The 22154-nt window shown below is 35.2% G+C and overlaps 1 protein-coding gene across 1 annotated transcript; it reads right to left on the reverse strand.

Annotated features, from left to right (window-relative positions):
- Positions 1–6164: 6164 nt before the first annotated feature.
- LOC125230393 lies at positions 6165–20859 on the reverse strand. Its single transcript, XM_048135533.1, has 16 exons — positions 20783–20859; positions 19475–19506; positions 18769–18790; positions 18643–18686; positions 18127–18160; positions 17870–17895; positions 15220–15247; positions 15105–15148; positions 14424–14457; positions 13641–13693; positions 11957–11987; positions 10440–10492; positions 9509–9539; positions 8581–8624; positions 7083–7113; positions 6165–6212 (listed from the first exon to the last, which is right to left on the reverse strand). Exons 1-16 carry the CDS (start codon positions 20852–20854, stop codon positions 6165–6167), a joined length of 627 nt encoding a protein of 208 aa, XP_047991490.1. The 5' UTR covers positions 20855–20859.
- Between the last annotated feature and the right edge of the window lie 1295 nt (positions 20860–22154).

A 22154-nucleotide genomic window follows, 5' to 3' on the forward strand; every position in this document is an offset into this window, starting at 1 on the left:
ATTTTTATACAATACATATAACTAGCGGCTCTCCCCGGCTACGCACGGGGATTATCATCAAAATTGTTATAATAAGTTATCCGTAAAAGATAGATATATGCCATCGCGGACTTTTCTGTAGACCTGTTAGAGAGACACAATTTTCCAATACATTATTTTGATATAGCTCAAACGGTTTTGGCAGCGTTTTCGATTAAAGCTCTCAGCCAGCGGGATTTTGTCCAACTCGATTAGAAAATATCGTCATATTTTAACCAATTCAAACAAAACTTTAACAAATTATAAACCTAAACTTTCCTCAAGGATTACTCTATTCATAAATGAAAACCGCATGAAAACCCGTTCAGTAGTTCTTGACTTTATCACAAACACACAGACAGACGCAGCAGGGGACTTTGTTTTATAAGAGAAGATTAAGTGATTTATGGCGTTATTCGCTGTGTTACGTTACGGCCTAATATTGTTTATTTTTTTGACATGTGCCGTCAGAATCCTCAAATACTCGACACTAACTTAAAACTGTAAGTGGTGACAGTTTAGTATAGTATGGAGTAAATATTGTCCCAGAGCTGTAAGAAGAGTAAGAACCTCTTTTTCACACATGACAGCGCCCACAAAATGTAAAATCGTGTAATAATGGTTTAAAAAAATCAAGTACTTAAAAACAATATTTCGCTTACTTTAAACATAATCTAAAACATGTTACATTTTTGCGGATCTTCGTTAGTAAGTATTTTACGATATTAATTTATAACGCAAGATTTACTTATTATGACATTTATCATTCATTTTTATTTTTAAAATAGTGCTGTGGCAGAGTGTAATTACGATTTAAATGACATTTCAGTAAGTTGATATAAATCGTTTATTTGTTTAAGCGCCTCCTTGTCCATAGGGCCTAATCGATTCAACCAATTCGAAATTAATCGTTACATTTGGCAAACGATACGTCTTAGCCACATCGCAACATACATCAAAACAAATGTGTCAAAAATGTGAACTTACGGATCCGGGACAATAGTTCTAATGAAATTCAGGAACACGACGCTTAGCCATATATTTCTGGTGAAGCATTATTATGTTATTCTTAAGGTTTTCACATTTATTCTTTCATTTATTATGTATGAAAATGAAAAAGATTTTTATAAAAAGTGATTTACCTACCAAGTGGCTTTAATTAATTAATATTTAAGCTTGCTACTATGTAAGAATATAACGTAATCTTAAATGTAAACAAGGCAAACAGCAGTGTAGATGAACAAAAGATCAAGTTCTGTGAATCTTTGAGACGATGACTATTGTCTATTATACTCCAGGTAAAAAAAATATGCACACATGTGCGCGGGGCCACGGTTAAGACAAAAAAAATAATAGCTGCAGTTCTTATCAGTTACGGTACATTAAATAATACTTTTAGATAGTATATTCCTTTAAAGCGCTGTATTGTTTGACGAACGAGCTCAGCTATCTTACTGTGGTTGTATTTTGTAAATAATAAGTGCAGTTCCACCACGTGGTAATAAAGACAGTAAGATTTACGAGCAGCCTTTTGTACGTGAAGCTGAGTGAAGTGAGCGATGTGTTATTTTTACTTTTTGGGATTTTTTTTATTTAATCTGGATGGGGCAGATTAGAATTTTAGTTTATTTCAATTAGTCACTTGTAAGATCCCAGTTGATCAACACTTGAAGGCCTTGACACTTTACTTTAGCGGTGAATTTAAAAGTTATTGTCGTTGTTGTTTTGTTCAGTTTTTGTATTGTTACTGTTAATGTTTGAAACTCTTAACAACGAAGAGAAGTTTGGTGTGGAGATATGCCACCAGAGTCGGAGATTCAGCTTTATGTACTCTCTGCAAGGATCGGACAAACAATGAGTTTCCGTGTCGTCATGGTACTACAGGATCTATCGCGAGGCATTTAACGTCAGTTCATTTGAAATCTACTGTTACTGTTACGACATCAAACGAGTAAGTTAATTTTCCCCTCACTAGCTTGGAAACACGTGTTTTGTCCTTTAATATCAGCGGGTAAAAACGCATTTTATCCACTAGTGGGTAAAGTAATTTGACCTTGAATAAAGTCAAATTAACTGGTTTAAAATTGACAAAAGTAGGTGAATCTAGTAATAAAGATGATTTACCACCTGTGGAACTACTGAAACAGTTATAAACGCATTTTTTTGCGTTGTAGTTTCCTCGCTGTAGTGAGGGGAAAAGTTTTGTGTTACACTCGGGTGCAAATGTATTTTACTTCTCGTGTGTTAAAATACAACTTTGCCCCCTTGTATAACAAATAACTATTTTTAAATAGGTAAAATCCATGATAAGTAAATGAAAGCAGCAGAGGTCTAAGTTTAAATACCATGAAAAAATAATTTTAAAGTTATTGCATGTAAATAGTATAACGAAGCTCACTTTATTAATCAATCAGTAATAAATGGCTTAGTTATTATATTAATTATTATTTTTGAAACAATTTGAAACAGTTTGAAACAATAAAATGATAATCCTGCGCCTTGAACACTCTTAAAGTAGACTTTTTTTACGACCATCAATCTTATTACTATATAACGTAATTACCTAATTAAATGGTGGCTATAACAGTTAAGTTGGCGTAAAATGTATAACATAATTATCAACTAGGTATGTGTTAAAATTACGTTTCCGTGGATGTCATCCAATCGTCACATTCTTAATTTTTATACTAAATTGACAAATTTCATATTCCGTTCATCAATAATTGAATGGTACCGTGTATACTTATCTACCTATTAAATCTTATTAATCAGAGAGTAACTAGAGAATTTTTGTCAACGAACACTGCAGACACATAATAAGCAGATTCAAAGGTATCACGGTGCATGGTTAAGCCCATATTACCATGTTAACGCATGGTATTTTTCAACCACAACCACTCAACAGATAAGCTTAACAAAGGATAAGGTATAATTAGTCATGGTATAGTGCCTTAACATAAAAGTAATATTTTAGTGAAAGTATAAGCATTTTCTGAATTTGAACTCGAAGCGTCGGTTGTAGCGTAGAGACAATGCTAACAGTGGTTATTCAATAATAAGTTGAATTTAGAATTACAACTGTTGAATACTTTTGGATAGAGTAAAAAACTCAAATGACTGGAAGGAAACTTTATCTGAAACGGTTACCAAATCTAGCAGTTACCCTTACAAAAGGTTACCTACCCATATCGTTGGTATTTTAATAACCACTTCTAAATTAAGCCTATCGGAAACCCCGGATCGTTTATTCGGTTATATTTATTTATTACTTACATATTAATATTTGAAAAACCGCAGTATTGAATATAAATTTTAATTCAAAAGTAATTAAGATATAACCTCACGATACTTACATTTTTATTCATAACTTATAGAGACTGCATCCGATCTTATCTTCTCTCATGAAACGCCGCTGGCGGACCGGGCGTGTCACGTGAATTCGTACGTACGTACGTACGCATCTACGTACGTACGTACGCTAATTTCACGTGATTTATTTTCACGTGACGAACGAACCAGAAATCCGTTGCCGTGTATCACGGCAACGTGCGTACGGCTACGTGTTCACGATACACGGTCACGACCGGGAGCCCTAGTGAGTAATTAGAATTATATCTGATCTAAGAGATAATTGTGCAGTTGGATGGGATAACATCTCGAACAAAATATTGAAACAATTTAAACATATCTTAGCTCCTCCTTTAACACATATTTTAAACAAATGCCTATCTGATGGAATTTTTCCTAGGTGTCTAAAAAAAGCTATTGTAATTCCAATATATAAGTCCGGTAACAAAGATAGTATCACAAACTATAGGCCTATATCCCTACTTCCTGCTATATCTAAAATCTTGGAAAAAATTATTAACAACAGGCTTGTACAGTACTTAGAAAAAAACTCATTTCTGTCAGATACACAATTCGGTTTCCGTTCTAAACTATCAACCTCCGACGCCGTTCATCATTTGACTCAAAACATTGCGCTAGAACTTGACAGGGGTAACCATACGATTGGTATTTTCCTCGACCTCGCCAAAGCTTTCGATTCCGTCTCTGTTACCTTACTGCTACGCAAGCTACAAAGCTTAGGAATAAGGGGAAAACAACTTGACCTTTTTGCAAACTACCTCAGTGACAGATTTCAGTGTGTGAAGGTGGGCGACGTCATCAGTTCTGACCTAAAAAATGAAGCTTTTGGGGTCCCACAAGGAAGTATCCTTGGCCCGACCTTATTTTTGATTTACATTAATGACCTTTGCAATCTTCCGCTCGATTGTGGTAAAATAATATCTTATGCTGATGACACCGTCTTAATTTTCTCAGCACAGACGGAGAGAGAGGCATACTTGCGGGCGCAACTAGGATTTAACATTGTAAATAATTGGCTACAATATCATCTACTAACACTTAACGCAGATAAAACCAATTATGTTAGATTTTTCATGAAAAATAACCAATATATATCTGACCATCCTATCTACGCTCATCGCAATACCTGCCTTGCTAGCAATAGCTGTAACTGTCCCTTCATCACTCCCGCAACTAAAATTAAATACCTGGGTGTTATAGTTAATGACACGTTATCGTTTCGACCACATATTGAAGCGTTAAGTAATAAAGTTCGTAAGCTGATATACGTGTTTAAAAGACTCCGTAATGTCTTGGACCTTAAATTAATAATGCAAGTATACTTTGCTCTTTGCCAGTCGTTATTAACATATTGCATTACATCATGGGGAAGAGCAGCCAAAACCCTGCTTTTAATTGTAGAAAGAGCACAAAGAGCTATCCTGAAAGTCTCAACATTCCGACCGTTCCTATACCCTACTAACCTATTATATAAGTCCTGTAAAGTATTATCTGTAAGACAGTTATTCGTGTTAAGCACTGTTCTAAAACAACATAAAGCACTTCCTTACAACTCAGACATTACTAACAAGAGACGGAAAGATTTGGTTTGCAACCGGCTGACTGACCAAAAGCATGCCTTTTCACAGCGGTTCTACATATGTCTGGGACCGCGGCTGTACAATAAGTTAAACGCAGATTATCACATATATCATCTATGCTACGCAGAATGTAAAAAAGTTACAAAGAAAGCTCTAGAACTAATGTCTTATGAAGACACGGAAAACTTATTAACAGTTCTAAAATAACTAGAAATAACCTAGACAGAGCTACTTAATGTTTACAAATAAATACACCTACCTATGTATCCTTACGCTGATGCGATAAAGTACAACTGTTGACTCATTAAAATGCTAATAAGCAATAAGTATTACATATGGCTTACCATCTTTTTTTGCTGTACTTTTAGAATTATGATAGTTTTAAGTAGGTAACCTACTCTATTTATAAATCTGTAATGTAACTTATTTATTTTTTAGTTGAATACCTATGCAATGCACATGATATTATCAAATAATTTCCCTGTTTTAGTTTGTAAGTTATTTTTTCTGCCTGAGATACAGGATCTCCCTAGTTCAGGCACGGACATGGTGAAGCCTATTTTTGTGTTAATATAGTTTATGGCCTGTTTATAACTGCTATTTTTGGTACATGAATAAATGATTTTTATTTTTATTTTTTTATATTTCTGAATATTGAAAAAATGAGAAACCGTTGTTTTCAGACAATATTCAAAGCTACCTATGTAGACTTACGTTTGTATTGTGGTCACCGCCTACTCGAGTTCTGAAAATGAAGAAATGCATAATATTCGAAAGCCCTCTTTAATAGGGAGAATAAAACTAACTAGTACAATTTTTTTGAAAAAAAAAAGAAATAAAGAAATTGGTTATTACTTAGGTGTAAAATTTGAACTTAACTTATAAATACATCATGATTCATGAACTAGTACCCTGAATGGATGCCACTCAGCATATACCGAATATACCGATGACTAGCATATAAGTAGGTACTTACTTATTATTGGCACTGGTTTTCAGGACACCCATTTTTTAGGGTTCCGTACCAAAAAGGTACAAAAGGAACCCTTATTAATTAATGCTTCAATGACATTTTAATACTTTTTCGTGCCGATACAGGCGGACTGCAGCCATTGTAACTTGTTTGGGGAACATTTTAGTTGGAGTGCAGTTAGTTTGCAGTCTATCTGCATCGGCCCGTGTTGTTCTATTAGATACTTACTTTACCGACTTGCGCACAGCATCGTGAATAATGGTGGTACCACTCTGTTTTGAAAATTAATTAGTATTTGTGATTGGAATAATATACATACATTGTAAATATAAACAGTATGGAAGAAAGTTTTAAGTTTGTAGTTGCAAGGATTCAAAGTCTCAAACAAAACATATTACAATTATAAATTATTGCTATAGGTACAGTCAGTTGCAGAGAAAAATAGACCCCCTTGCATACAAATTTGTATGGCAGGGGGTCTACTTTTCTCTGCAGCTGACTGTATACTACATATGTAGTTATTTAATAAAATAAAAGAGTACTGACTATTAATTTTCCGGGCGAAATTAATCCTAAACGGGCCATATTTTTAATGCAATATGTGGCCAGCAACTATTGATGTCCTTCTTCTACTCACTTGTTAGACAAAGCCGCCAATAGTTGCCGGCCACATATTGGGTATCGTCCTGCGAATTGAGTCAGTGGGCTGCTTTAGTCATTGGGAGTTTTTAGATTACTATCAATAGACATGAATGCGTATGAGAATCTCTTTTTTTTAGTTTGGGCAAACATACATTCGTAGCGTTTGGGCATCTATTCTAATAAAGTCCAACAAGTCGGATTTTCTATACCGAATATCCTACGAATTTGGGAGCTGGCCGGAGGGTTGTAGGTTTTTCTTGTTGATTCAGGTTTTCAATGAAAAATCGCGGTAGCGTATATTGGGATAGCGTATTTGCTAGGTCTAAATTCACGTATGGGAAGGTACAGAGAAGTGCAAAATTGCATGGAGAAATAATGAATGAATTCATTGATAAATTTGCCATGCACTTATGCAACTCACTGTACCTCCTACTTTAAAATTTGTTTAGAGTTTTTATAAGTATATTAAATGATTTTTTTATATTGTTATTGTTACTTACACGAGGATTATGTTCAACAATCAGGCCGCTTCTGGGAATCGCAATTATCCTACATTAATAAATGAATATTTTAAAATAAACCAAATGAACCAGCTAAAATAATGAGCACTGCGAAGGAGTGGAATTCCTTGCCGGCGGCTATACAGGGTGTCCCAAGACTATGGGACATGAACGGAAAGTACCTTAAACATTGTAGATGGTATTTTGCTGAAAGAAGACTTCATTTTGTTCTTAAAACTAAGTAAAACTGCATTCATCTTAAATAATTACATGGTTAAACCGGGAATCAAACCCGCTACACGAGAAAAAAAATACATCCTGTAATTTTGTCATACCGATCGACAGGCTTTATCATAAGGATTATTTTTCTCCACATAACATAGTGTTGGACATAAAAGGAAGACCATGAATTTTAACATTTTACATGGCATACCTACTCTTAGCCTTAAATTTTGTCCATACAATTTTTCAAAAAAAAAAAAAATTAAAAATCTTTGAATGCAGTTTTACCAAGTTTTAAAAATAAAATAAAGTCTTCTTTCAGCAATATATCCTATCTGTGATATTTTAGGTACTTTCTTTTCATGTCCCATGGTCTTGGGACACCCTGTAGGTATATAACTCGGCAACCTTCAAATATTCGGTATTACGTAGGTATTAAGTTTATAGTTTAAGTAACTTTTTTTTTATGGGATAGGAGGCAAACGAGCAGACAGGTCGCCTGATGGTAAGCGATCACCGCCGCCCATGGACACCCGAAACACCAGAGGTGTTGGAGGTGCGTTGCCGGCATATCTCCGATCGGCTAGACCCCTTGGCGCTGCGTAGAGATGTGGCCTCGCTCTGCATTTTCTATCGCATGTATAACGGGGAGTGCTCCGAGGAATTGTTCGGATTAATCCCTACCGCTTCTTTCCGCCATCGCCCTACGCGACAACATTTCCATCGTCATCATTTAGATGGCTGGCAGTCCTCAACTGTGCGTTTCTCCAGAAACTTCCTGCCCCGCACAGCTAAACTGTGGAATGAATTGTCGCCTGTGGTATTTCCGGACCGATACCACCTTCAAATCTTCAAGAAAAGAGCGTACACCCATCTTAAAGGCCGGCAACGCAGCAATGTTAAAACTTGTTTAATGTTTTCTTTGTACTCATTCGGTGTTGTGGCAATAAATGTATTTTCTTTCTTTCTCTGTGGTCAAGAGTAAGCCCATTTATAATAATAATAAAAAATATGTGGCTGGATCAAGGGCCAGATGCAGAAGGCGGTGATCTTGGACACGGCGCGTATAGTCCGACGGTTCCTCTCTCTGCAGCCCTAACCACCGGCAGCTTGGGCCCTGCCCCGCTGCTGGCGGCACCCTAGGTTAGGTTTTTTATAATGTGTTTATATGTTTTATATTGTTTTGTAAGTGTTTTTTTTATTTTACTTTTATACTCATATTGTACAAAACCTAACTTAAGAAGGAAAATAAATAAAGGATAAAAATATAACTTACACTACCGCCTGTCTCACTGCTTGATGAATAGCACCGTTTTCGCCCTGTAATGTTATAAAGAACGCATAAGTAATTAAAGTACGTTTTTAGGGTTCCGTACCAAAAAGGTACAAAAGGAACCCTTATGGTGCGACTCTGTCCGTCTGTCTGTCTGTCTGTCACATTATTAAATATCTCGTGAACTACTTAACCTATCGCTTTGAGATTTAAAATACTTATGAAAATCGTTAACCTCTACAAATAGAAATTATTATTGTTTGTTAATTTATTACTATTCATTATAGAAAATAGTCAAAATGAAAGGGGGGCAAATTGTTAATGTTAAGTTACTAGGTCAAGTGGGGTACCGTTAGAAAGAACTCAAACTGTACGTATCTAAATTTTCACCAAACATTTCTATTATAAGAAATATTACAGGAAAAACACATGCCATGAAAACTTATTATTTATTTATAATAAAATTAATAAACCTTCCAGATTTACATTTTAATTTGAGCACCCTTGTTTTCTGTAACTCCCGCTATACCTGTATGCACATGCACATTTACTGACAGAGTTTGATAAAAAAATAATCGGCCCACGTTGCATAATGTACTATCAGCTGCAAAAGTGCATGGTGAATTTATCAATGAATTTATTCATCACTAGCTTTTGTCCGCGGCTTCACTCGCGTTAGAAAGAGATAAAAAGTAGCCCATGTCACTATCCATCTATTCACTATCGCCACTTAAAAAATCACGTCGATTCGTCGCTCCGCTTTGCCGTGAAAGAGGGACAAACAAACAGACACACACACTTTCTCATTTATAATATTAGTATGGATTTCGCCATGCTCTTTTGCAGCTGATAGTACTTATACGTACTATAGTTGTAGCTGCCATTCGAAATATGTGAAACATTTTTTAATGTCTTAAATAGGAAAACTTACGTCTGCGTAGTCTTCGCTAATTAAACCGTCACTGTAAATCAATTGAAAAATAAATAAATAATAGTATGTATATTATTACGATACGTGTGCGGAAAAGATGAAGTTCGAAACGAGCGGCGATAAATTAAAACACGACGGATGGGATCGTTTTAAATCGACACGAGTTACGAATTTCCTTTTCGCACGTGTACCTATCGTACGTCGTTTTTCAGTACAGTGTATGTAGCCGAATGGCACAAAAACTCACGAATCGCTCACGAAACGAAACGCTCGTAGATATCTATCTCTATCGCTCTTGCGTATTGGCGAGACAGAGACAGCGGCCTTTCAATCGGCGTCTGGCGTCGCCGCAGAAATGCCATTCGGCTAGCAGGCCAGCGTGCGTAGCCGAATGGCATTTCTCCGTGTGTGTGTGGATTGAGTGAGCATCTTCCGAAAATAAAAAAAAATATGCTGATCATTTAGTAAAAGTTCTAAAACAATTGTAAAACGAATCTCTGAATTTGTAAAAAACAGAGATTCGTTTCAGAGATTCGTTTTACAATTGTTTTAGAACTTTTACTAAATGATCAGCATATTTTTTTTTATTTTCGGAAGGTGCTCACTCAATCCACACACACACATTTCTCCGACGCCAAACGGAAACGAAACGCCGCGCCAGTTTGTCGGGCTCTGTCCCGCTAATATGCACGAGCGATAGAGATAGATATCTACGAGCGTTTCGTTTCGTGAGCGTTTGTGCCATTCGGCTACGCACCCAGATGTCTCTCCGAAGTTTCGGCCTGACAAGATATGAACCACTTCTCGCACTAGTGCGTAAAAAAGCATCATCTGTACTGAAAATTGTGTTTAAACATTCTTCCTCTGAATGTTTTGTGTCAATCAATAAATACATTAGAAAGCATTTTAGAAGAAAAAAAAGTTTACTTACGTTAACGCTTTGTTGGCTATGTTATGCGCGACTGGCTTCAAATAACGCCCCGTCTGATGAAGACGACTCATTATAATTTTGTGACTTCGCACATCAAGTTATAACATTATAACTAACCACAAAATTTAAACTTTCAAAAAACTTCCGACATCGTGGACCGGACATTGCTAAGAACACTCCTGAATAATTCAGATTTCAAACAAAAAAAAAATACTAAATCTCAATCGGTCCAACCGTTCGGGAGCTACGATGCTACAGACAGACACACACATACACAGACACGTCAAACTTATAACACCCCGTCGTTTTTGCATTACGGGCACGTTGGGGTTAAAAAATAGAACGCTAACTTCACAGTCATAATAACATAAGTACTCGTATGAAGTGTGACATATATGTGGAATGTATAAGAATGTCCTATAATATGTATTTATTTAATATTGACCGACCGGTCTGGCGCAGTCGGTAGTGACCCTGCCTGCTGCGCCGCGGTCCCGGGTCCGAATCCCGGTAAGGGCATTTATTTGTGTGATGAGCACAGATATTTGTTCCTGAGTCATGGATGTTTTCTGTGTATATAGGTGTTTATATATTATATATATCTTTGTCTGAGTACCCACAACACAAGCCTTCTTGAGCTTACTGTGGGCCTCAGTCAATCTGTGTAAGAATGTCCTATAATATTTAATATTTATATTTATTTAATATTAAAAAAATATGTGGATTACATCCTGCAAGATGAAAGTTCCAAGTTCAAATAGATACCTTTGTTAACGCATCGGTCCATAAGTATTAAGTCCACGTTGCAATGCCAGAGCCTGATGCTTATGGTCAGACATCGGATTCCATGGGGCGAAACTTCTTGACAGCTAGGGACTTCCTATATCGATAAACTCATTTATCGATACTTAGTTCTAAATACTAGTGATCACACAAAGGTTTGCTTAGAAAATATTTTTTTATTAAAAGAGTATGCGCATGTGACACTGTTTGAGTTGCAGGCGTCCATAGGTTACGGTAACCGCTTTCCACTGCACCGGACCGTATGCTTGGTTGCCACCGACGTAGTATAAAAAAAAACAGTATATAATAAAATAAGAACTCAATTTTCTTCTTCCTTTAAAAACGTTTTTAAAAGTTTACTCATTACAATTTATTTCGACGCTATTTATTTTAGACGCTATGTATATGAATTTCATATTGGTCTTCAGAACAATAGTTACAAAAAACACACACAATGTTGAGGGCGGTCACTAGTATATAGAACTAGTATCGATAAATGAGTTTATCGATATAGGAAGTCCCTAGCTGTCAAGAAGTTTCGCCCCACGGAATCCGATGTCTGCTTATGGTATTTTTGGTGATACCAAAATGTTAAATGTTTTATTATGATACGAAATTTTTGTTCTGAAGATTGCTCACGTTTAAATCTAAATAAATGTATGAAAACGAACACCAAAGTATATCTCGAAATAAAAATCTGATTAAGGTTGATTATTTAATACGAAATTGCTTACCTTCCTACTATCTTCGGCATCCATTCGAGCTCTGGGGACCAAAAAACCATATTTAGGAGATATGTGTATTAATATCATCTTATCATCTATCACATTTATTTTCGCCTCATTTTTGCTGAACTGATCATAAATAGATATACTTCTTATAGTATTGGGAAACAAACCACATGTACATACTAGTATTTTCTTTCAGTCATCTTTATTAAACATATCATATATATTCAGAGGGGCGATGGCTGAAAGACAATACCAGAATGTATATATCATGCGTATGTTATGATTAATAGGAATGAATAGCTTGAATGGCTAACATAGTCTCATGTAATCAATCCAAGCCAAAATTTAAGGAAGTTTTTGGAAAAATAATGAAAATATCATATGTCATTCTGAATTATACCCACTTTGCCTACTTTAGTAGACACACAGGAAAAAGCTTGGGTTAGATAAATACCTTCAGATTCTAACAGAAAATGTTCCTCCGAGACAATCAGCGATATCTAAAGCAGATGAAAGCTATACACACTACTACATTGCATTTCATTCGTATTTTAATTACTGTATGATTAAATTTGTCCAGAGCCTAAAGTACTGATATTTATATTTATACTCATGTAAAAAAATAATTGTACGATCATTGATATGTTATTATCTGTATATTATACGCCATAAAATTAGCTAAAAGTTTTCCAATACAACTGTGATATTAAGTTTAAGGGTAAAGAAATTATAATAGAAAGTTTATTTTATATATCGGTGTATGATGTATTTTGTCCGGCACTGTACCAGAATGATGTATCTAAGTTACGTACCCATGTTTAAATGACATGTCATTGTCAAAAAGCTGTTTCTCGGTAGGTACTTGTCATTAATTCAGATTATATAGCGCGTAAACGTGATAAGGGCGATAAATGAAACCAGGCATATAATTCAATATTGTTATATCATCAATTAAGAGGTGTTTTTGAGGTACTCCTAATTTTCAGCCCATAATTAATTTTTGAAAAATTTTCCAGCAGCAATGTACTGTTAACGTGGTTGCGATGACAATCAATGACAACTGTCAACGAGCATTAAACGCGAGTGTGTTTGCATTACGTTGCGGCCGAATTAATTTGTATGGATAAAAAAAATATTTAAATTTTAAGTAAAAGTTATCTAATTCCATTTTTTATGTCCAATACTCACCACTGTTAAGAGGTTCGCCCGTATTAGGTTTACACCCTGTATGTTTCTTTTCGTTTGGCAATTTACGATTGTCATGTTGGCTAAGCCCGTCTCATAAGCTTTTTCTAACTTTGCTATACTACATAAACATAAGGAGTAATTACTCTTTTTCCAAAGGAAGCCGATCGTTTACCTTTGTTTTTTCTTTTTGAGTTTGCCTTGCCATATAAATATTTTCACAGGCCTAATAAATAATAAGCTTAATAGAGACTAACTATGATTGTATTTTGCTTCGAAGGTCATCAAGAAAGATCGTAAAGGCTATTTAATCAGAATCGGTATTCGGCATTTAATCGGAATAATCGGATATATTTAAGAGGATTTTTTCACCGGGCAAATATTGTTATTAAGTTTAGCAATATTATTAAGTAATTACAATATTAATTATTCATGATGTAAAACTATAATTATGTAGAAACGGATAATATTGCGTATAATTTTATTTTAGAGAAAATATTACTTTAAACTCCTCTTAATGACGTCATAGGCGTCTTGTTCTCCGTCTCTGGTATTCTGTTAAAGAAAAGGGATTCATCATCATCATAATCTACATATCAAGCGTTGCGTGACGTGACTCAAACTCGTAAAGTGACATCGTATGACTCAACCTCGTGTCGCATATCAGTTTGCAAACTAATATAATTTATGCATAGTAAAATAAAATTGCGATTATTGTACGAGTTTGAGTGGTACGGCCGGTCGTAACTTAATATGAGAATAAGTCACTCAACTACTCGTTACTGCAGTTGGACAGAGAAAATTAAAAAAAAATGAAAAAAGGTCAATAATTATGAATAATATAGTATACATATTAATCATTGTCTAGTACTTTTAAATGATTATACATTTGTTATTTGTTAAGTGGTAAATGTGACCTCATGATAAACACTGAAATACTGTTTCAATATTAAGGCTAGACATACTTTCCGGGTAAGCGAACATACATGTAATATAAATCATAAATGATTTTTTTATTTATTTATTTATTTTATTTATTATTCAAATAAGTTACACAGCATAACAGTAAAACCAAAGCACTGTGAAACTAAAAAATAAAAACAATAGGTATAGCACATAAAACAGTAAAAATCAGACAAAAAAAAACAATATTCTATTTAGGCGACGACGTAACAGCGTGGCTCCGTTGCGTCGTCTGATGATATATTTATTTCTTTGTATATCAAACGATATTTCAAGTGGGCATGAAACATGAAGTCTAACATTATAACTCGTCTTTACTTACGTCCTTCTCAGCATCTTCTTCAACTAAAAGATTCCTGAAAATGGTAATAACTATCATAGAATAATATCAGTATGAATTGTTAAAGTAATTAAACATATAGTATGTTCCATTCCGTCGCACTAACTGTTAAAATAAATGTTCTCTTGACTTTAAAAACGAATGACAAAGTTTCATTTTATCCATAAGATTGCAAAGTAATTTCATACATTTTAATGCCCAAAGCTAACTAGGAGAATTGGCGTTTACAAGACAATATTGTACCGTAAAACATAAAAACGTAAAAGTGCCTTGACACTCTCGCAACGCGCATATCTAGGTACATTCTGAATCTATACGCTCGCGATTAAATATTGGAATCTTTAACCCTTTAATCGGTAGCGGCAAACTACTTGCCATCATACTTTAAAGAAAAACGCATCTCTACAATAAGAATTACAGTTCAAAATGGAATGATTAGAAACAAACGTCAAATGGTTATAGGGTTAACTTTTTCCGGTATCAATATTGGTACAGGCGGTTAAAGAACAACTTTTTTCTCTTGTAAAAGCCTCTTGGCAGTCTTGGTGTCAAAGGACCTGAATCGGAAATTGGTAACAAATATTAAGGTTTTTTGTTCATCCTGGTGTCAATTTATGGTTTCACTATATTTTACACAGATACTCTTGTATTCTTGGCACTTACGTTAGCACTTTGCGCAGTAGGTCATGGATGTTCGCATGTTCACCCTAAACATAAAAATAACTCAGAAAGCACTCAAATTAACTCACTCAAAAATAATATTATAGTTTTTACTTACACCGGGCCCGGAACCGTAAAGGCGAGAACTGTAAAAAAATAGTACATTACGATACATGTGCGGATAAATAATAAAAAAATCCACAAATGAACACTGAACGACGTAGGTAGTGTGTTTCAAATTGACACGTGTTGCGGATTGCCACATGTGTCGTACAACGTTTTACAGTGCATTAAAACCTAAAAATTTATTACCCAACTACCTATGCAAAAAATGTAAATATGTTTGGCATAGTTTGTGTAATGTGCTAATTACCGCACTAGTGCGGTAATATAGCGCCGTACATATGTTGTGCAAAACTCCTTAAGAGCCGTCAGAAAGCTTGGCCGAATTCCATTTTTCGTAAAAAACATTATTAGTAGAGCGGCCAGAGGGTCTCGGAAAAAGTTGATGTGACTGGAGAGTATACTGCTGACAAGTGGTATCGTTGTGATCGGTAGACTTTACTGAGTACGAAAAAATGACTTGTCGCATTCTCAGACTGTGGGGGGGTTAACTATGACGTCACAAAGATCGCGGTCCCGAGTTTAAATTTGACTAAGAACCCCTTATCCGATTTTGTCAAATGAGGTATCATTTGAAAGCTTATACAGTGCCCTTTAATATTTGGTATCACGTTAAAAGTATAATTTTGTAGTTAATTTTTTATTAATTATAATGCAAAAATATTTTTTTTTGGCTGTCTTTTTTTTACTTTTGTCACACAAAAAAGGCAATAAAAAAGACTCCTAGATAAAAAATATGTTATGTAAATCATTTAGCCACATTATTAAGCTATCCGTTACTTTTTAAATTTCTTCGATCGGATAATAAACAAGCAAACTACTAGCACATACCCGTAGGCGGCAAGTACCGCTTGACACGCGTTCCCATACATTCGGCGTCAAACAAATTACACCTCGCGCAAAATTCGTTTCAAGCAGATATACCTCTAATATTTTTCATCGTAACCTATCAATATTAGTATCATTGGAAAGTACAATTAAAGTTCTTTAAGAAACAATGTCTACCATTTGCTTAAAATCAATAATCGCCAATCTACGGTAGTTACAAAGAAAAAAGTGGGGATGGGATTTGAGTGCTTCCTTAGGTGTGTCAACCCTAGACGAGTTTAAAAGGGGAGGTAAAGGTGACATATGGCTCGTTCTCTCACCTGAAAGCTACACGGAGGGTCAGAGAAGGAAAAACTAGGGTTTTAGTTTAGTTTTAAGTTATTTTTTCCTATATTTTTTGATTTTATTGTGTTTAATTATTTTGTAATTTTACCCAGAATACACGTGGGTTTCTTTTGCTGAAAATTCCCTTTTTTATGAAAAATGTGATGAATTTTATGGCATTTTCTAATAGAGACTAAAATTAACTTTCAAACAAGGCCACATAGTTATACTTTTACTTATATAATACTAAGGTTAATATCGCTTGAACTCAAACGACTGAGAGGTGCGGTTTTTTGACCCAGTATTAAAAAGTAATCGTAAAATCAAAACGATTGGACTTCGGTCGTTAGACACATTAAATTGCTAAAATGAAGTTACCTATAATGTTTATCGGAAAATGCCATGAAATTCATCACATTTCTCATAAAAAAGGGAATTTTCAGCAAAAGAAACCAACGTGTATTCTTGATAAAATTACAAAAAAAATTAAACAAAATAAAATCAACAAATAAAAGAAAAAATAACTTAAAACTAAACTTAAACCCTAGTTTTTCCTCCCCTGGCTCTCTGTGTAGCTTTTAGGCCAGAGAACAACCCATATGTCACCTTTACCTCCCCTTTTAAACTCGTTTAGGGTATCAAACCTAGAGAACCACTCAAATCGCATCCCCGCTTTTTTTCTTTGTAACCACCGTAGACTGGCGATTATTGATTTTAAGAAAATGGTAGATATTGTTTCTTAAAGGTCTTTAATTGTACTTTGAAATGATACCAATATTGATAGGCTACGATGAATAAGATTAGAGCTGTATTTGCTTGAAACGAATATTTGCGCGAGGTGTATTTGTTTGACGCCGACCATGTATGGGAACGCGTGTCAAACGGTGTCCCTCGAATGCGGTTATACGCTTGTAGTTTGATTATTTATTATCCGATTGAAGAAATTTAAAAAGTAACGGATAGCTTAATAATGTAGCTAAATGATTTATATAACATATTTTTTAGCTAAGTGGGCGTTTTCATTGCCTTTTTGAGGCCCAAAGTCTAAAAAGAGAGTCAAAAAAAAGTTTTTTTTTGCATTATTGTTAATAAAAAAATAACTAACAAAACTATACTTTTCACATATAAGAAATCTTAATCAGCATGTCATACGCTTTTAATCGACACCTCATTTTTCAAAATTGAATAAGGGGTTCTAGACAAATTGGCAGAAAATTTAAACCCGGGACCGCGGTTTTTGTGACGTCATAGTTAACCCCCCCCACAGTCTTAGAATGCGACAAGTCATTTTTTCGTACTCAGTAAAGTCTACTGATCACAACGATACTACTTGTCAGCAGTATACACTCCAGTCACGTCAACTTCAAAACTAGACGACTTTTTTCAATTCCGCCGCCTTACTATATACATTCCTATTTAAAAACTAGTAGGTACGATCTATTCTACCTAATCTAAATTGAAAAATATGAATTCTGACATATTTATTATCTTACCTCGACATAACAAGTGATTTAGGCGCCTGTTTGAAAACAAATAAGTTAACTTTTTCCGAAGCAGGTAAGGTACAGAAGGCAATCTCAATTAGAGTATAATTTATAATTATTATATGTACGAAATGTATTCCATGTTTTCAAATTCAAAATGACTCATATAAAGAATCATATGACGCAAGAAAATAAACAAGCGACATTTCAAGCGTTTAATGGACTATAAAAACATTGAGCCAACGCTTTAAAACGCCAAAACTTACTTCTTTCTCAACGTCTTCTTCGACCAAAAGATTCCTGAAAACATTTATTATAATATAAAAATAGATGAAGCTAGTTTATTCATTTAGATTTATTCCGATGTTTTAGGTTTGGCGTGTTCTTCCTGTTAGATAGGTGAAAAAAAAGGACACGATGTCAAATTTTATTTAACCTTCGTGTCATGAAAACGCTCACCACACTTAAGATTCTACCTTGCAGCGTGAAATCCGTCTTTTCTACTGTAAGAGTTCTGTTTTGTGCAATCATCTAAATATATAAAAGAAGAAACTGGCTGACTGACATATCAACTCACAGCCGAAACTACTGATTCTGGAGATCCTAAACTTGGCACGTAGGTTCCTTATAAAGCTGTGTAGATGAGCACTAAGGAAGGATTTTTCAAAATTCACTTTCTAAGGGGGTGAAATGGCGGTCAAAAATTTGAACAATATTACTTTTGGTACGCGAGCGGAGCCGCGGAAAAAGCTAGTTAGAGATATTTTTTTACAAGTACTTACGTTAGTACTTTTCGCAGTAGGTCATGGATATTGGCATGTTCATCCTAAACACGCAAAAATTATTAAAGTTGCCAACATATCACATTTTATAATTCATCATTAATAATATTTATTGTTTTTACTTACGGGCGTTCGGTAAACTCCGGAACTGAAAAAAAAAACTTGTTAATTTAAATACATATTTATGTACATTTCCGTATTTATTTATTTCCGATTTCACAGAATACAGGCTTTCAATTAGGTACACAGTTCTTAGGAAACAAAAGAAAAACTATTTTGTTAATGATAATGTTAACTAAATTTATTAACTAATTATTAAGGATCACACTTTAGGTAGTGTCCGGGCTGGGGGGCGATTTTTTAATCTCGCATACGGGATTTTGTCACTAAAATACCGGTTGAAAACGGTGACTTGCTTATTATTTTCAGTGACAATTTTCTGAATTCGAACGCGTGAGACTCAAAAATCGGCCCCCTGGGTGCGTAGCCAAATGGCAATAACGCTCACGAAACGCTCACGAAACGAAACGCTGGTAGACGCTGGTGGAGCTCTATCGCTCGTGCGTATTGGCGTGACAGAGCCAGACTACCTTTCGCGGCGTTTCGTTTTCGTTTCGCTTCGCAGAAATGCCATTCCGCTACGGCACGGTGCGTCTAATTTTCTATGGCTGTCACGTCAATGAGTGGCGATCAAACTTTTCATAAAAAAAATAACCACGAGAAGGTTCAATCAGAACCCGGCCCAGTTTAACGCAACTTTAGACCTTTATCATAAGGCTTAAAATAAATTTATATCATAATATAAAAATAATAATAATCTTGTTTATCATACCTCGGCGTATACGAGTAACTCGTGGGATGAGGCTGTTTAACAAAAATACGGTATTATACTAATGTAATTTTATTTCATAATGACTATCTATGTAAATTGAAATAGATATCATACACGAAAGAAAAAACGACAAGGCCCACGGGAATCGAACCCGGGTCTTCAGCTTACGCAGCTAACGACATTACCACTAGACCATCCGCGAGTGGTAAAGACGTTAGCTCCGTAAGCTGAAGACCCGTATATATGATATCTATTTAATTTATATATAGTAGTGTGACCACTTCAAAAAAGTACAAATCAAAAATATTCAATAAAATAGTTCGATTTGTTCCCTAGCTGACTATCTATGTACTTAATTTTCTGAAGTAGGTACAGGAAGAGCCTTTAACATGAGATTCATGAGTTTATGACGATTTAAACATTTTGGAATATGTAACTTGAGACTCTTTATAGCGTAAAAGTCACGGAAAATGTATGAACCTAATTTTAGGTTCTAGTGAGTAACCACCTGGGAGCAATGTTTATTTTACCCATACTATTAATGTCATTTTCCATGATATAAATTATTTGAACAAAAATCTTATGACAATGCTCTGCCAGCCTAGCCGAAGTGACAACGGTTGACACTACGTGGCGAACGACACGCAATCCGGCTCTGTCGCGCCACTGCAGATGTACGTATGTAGTACGAAAAGAGTTTCCTTAGTATTTTTCCGGAAATATTCGTATTTGTCATGCTAGTTCAAACAGCGTCAGTACGTCTTGTACTGAGACTGACTGAAATATCATGACACAATCGTACGTTTCCTAAAAAAAACGAAGGGAAATCTTTTCGCATTACATCTGTAGTTATGATACGGGGGCCGATTTTTTGAATCTCGGCCATTCGAATTCGTGAAATTCGTTCAATAATATCTCCACTACTAGCGATTTAAATTCTACTAACAGAATCGAAAACGAGTGGTCATTACCACTAGTTTTAAAATTACTAGCCGTCCTTTTTCAAAAATAGCATTACGTCGTTTTCCACAGAATAAGAATAACATTTATTTGTATAACACAGGTGTTAAAATGGTCTTAATATAAGTACATGCATAGAGAGCCTCTGTGTTCTGCCTATGGGCGTACAAAATATGCATATAAGCTAACTTAGGACTTTCGAAAGGCGAATTCGTGCGTCCGAAATTCAAAAATCGATCCCACGGTCACGAATCGTAAGCTATTGTGACGTTGGCTAGGTACCCAGTTATTCAATTAAATAAGCATGTCTTTGTTAATATTTTCGTTTGCACATTATCTAAATCTTACGTGAGGATGTCCATTTGAGAAGTCAGCCATCAGCAGCACCACAGCAATCACGATCAATGCCCCACGAGTCATCGTCACCTTGCCAATCAATAAACATTTTTTATTTGATTTCAGTTTCATTAAACCGATAAGAAAAATGATTTGAGACAGAATAATATTTTACTACTCCCTTGTTGTTATTCGTCATTTACAGTGTCTTGCATAGATCGTTAAAACCCTACATAAAAGATGCCCTCCCCCGCCCGGCGCCCCGCGCACCGACGCATACGATATAGCTCTTAAAGCATTGTTAGGAAGCCTTTAAGGGATATAGCGGGGGCGCGGGGCGCCGGGGGCTGGCGGCGGCGGGGAGTGCGAGCGACAGGGTGAGTGTAGGAACATTGCAGAGGACAAGTCAAAATACAGGAAACAGTGCGAATTTCACGAAAGTTATTCTAGAAAACTATTAAAAAGTAAGTGCATGGTCGTAGAAAAAGTATTGTATGCAACGGTGTTTAACTGAGTCAAAAAATACTTGTGGCGTCTTAATAACAATTTTCGGCTTCGCCTCAAATTGTTACCCACGCCACTCGTCTTTTTTGACCTCCTTTAAACGCCTGTTGCATAAAATACTATAAGAAAACCTTAATTAATTTCAATAAATTTGTACATCACCATTAACGGCTACTCAGTATCATACACTTACTATCATATTCGAAAAATAATACTTATAATATGTCTCTACACTATTAAACCGATATAACCTATCCATGTCGTATCTAGATTTGATATTTGACTTAAGAATATTAAATTTAAAATACGAATTATTTTATTATTAATATCCACCATTACTACAGTACGAGTACCGAGCCATTGTATAAATGTTATATATCGACAAATAAACTAGGTATATATTTTATACCTAATTCTCTCTACCATTGATTCATGATCATTATCGCCACCATGTTTTTCGCGTCGAAGAAAAGTGTAGATTATATTTTAAAAAGTACGTACCCAAAGTTTCAGCAAACTTGGTCTAAAAGTGACGAAATGTCATTAACGTTTTTATCTCGACATTTATATAGCTTCATTATCAGGAAAACATTAGTAACACGATAGTGCGACGAATCGAACTTCTTTAAACTATCACGTATTTAATATTACATTAATGAGATACGATACAGATAGATCGGTAATCTGTTTGTGACATAGAGATATTCTAATTAAAATTATATTAGTAAAATTTAGTATCAAAGTCCTTTTTTAGGGTTCCGTAGCCAAAATGGCAAAAACGGAACCCTTATAGTTTCGTCATGTCCGTCTGTCCGTCTGTCCGTCTGTCCGTCTGTCCGTCTGTCACAGCCGATTTACTCGGAAACTATAAGTACTACAG

This window comes from Leguminivora glycinivorella, chromosome 10 (assembly GCF_023078275.1).
Source record: "Leguminivora glycinivorella isolate SPB_JAAS2020 chromosome 10, LegGlyc_1.1, whole genome shotgun sequence".
In the NCBI taxonomy this organism is placed as follows: Eukaryota; Metazoa; Arthropoda; class Insecta; order Lepidoptera; family Tortricidae; genus Leguminivora; species Leguminivora glycinivorella.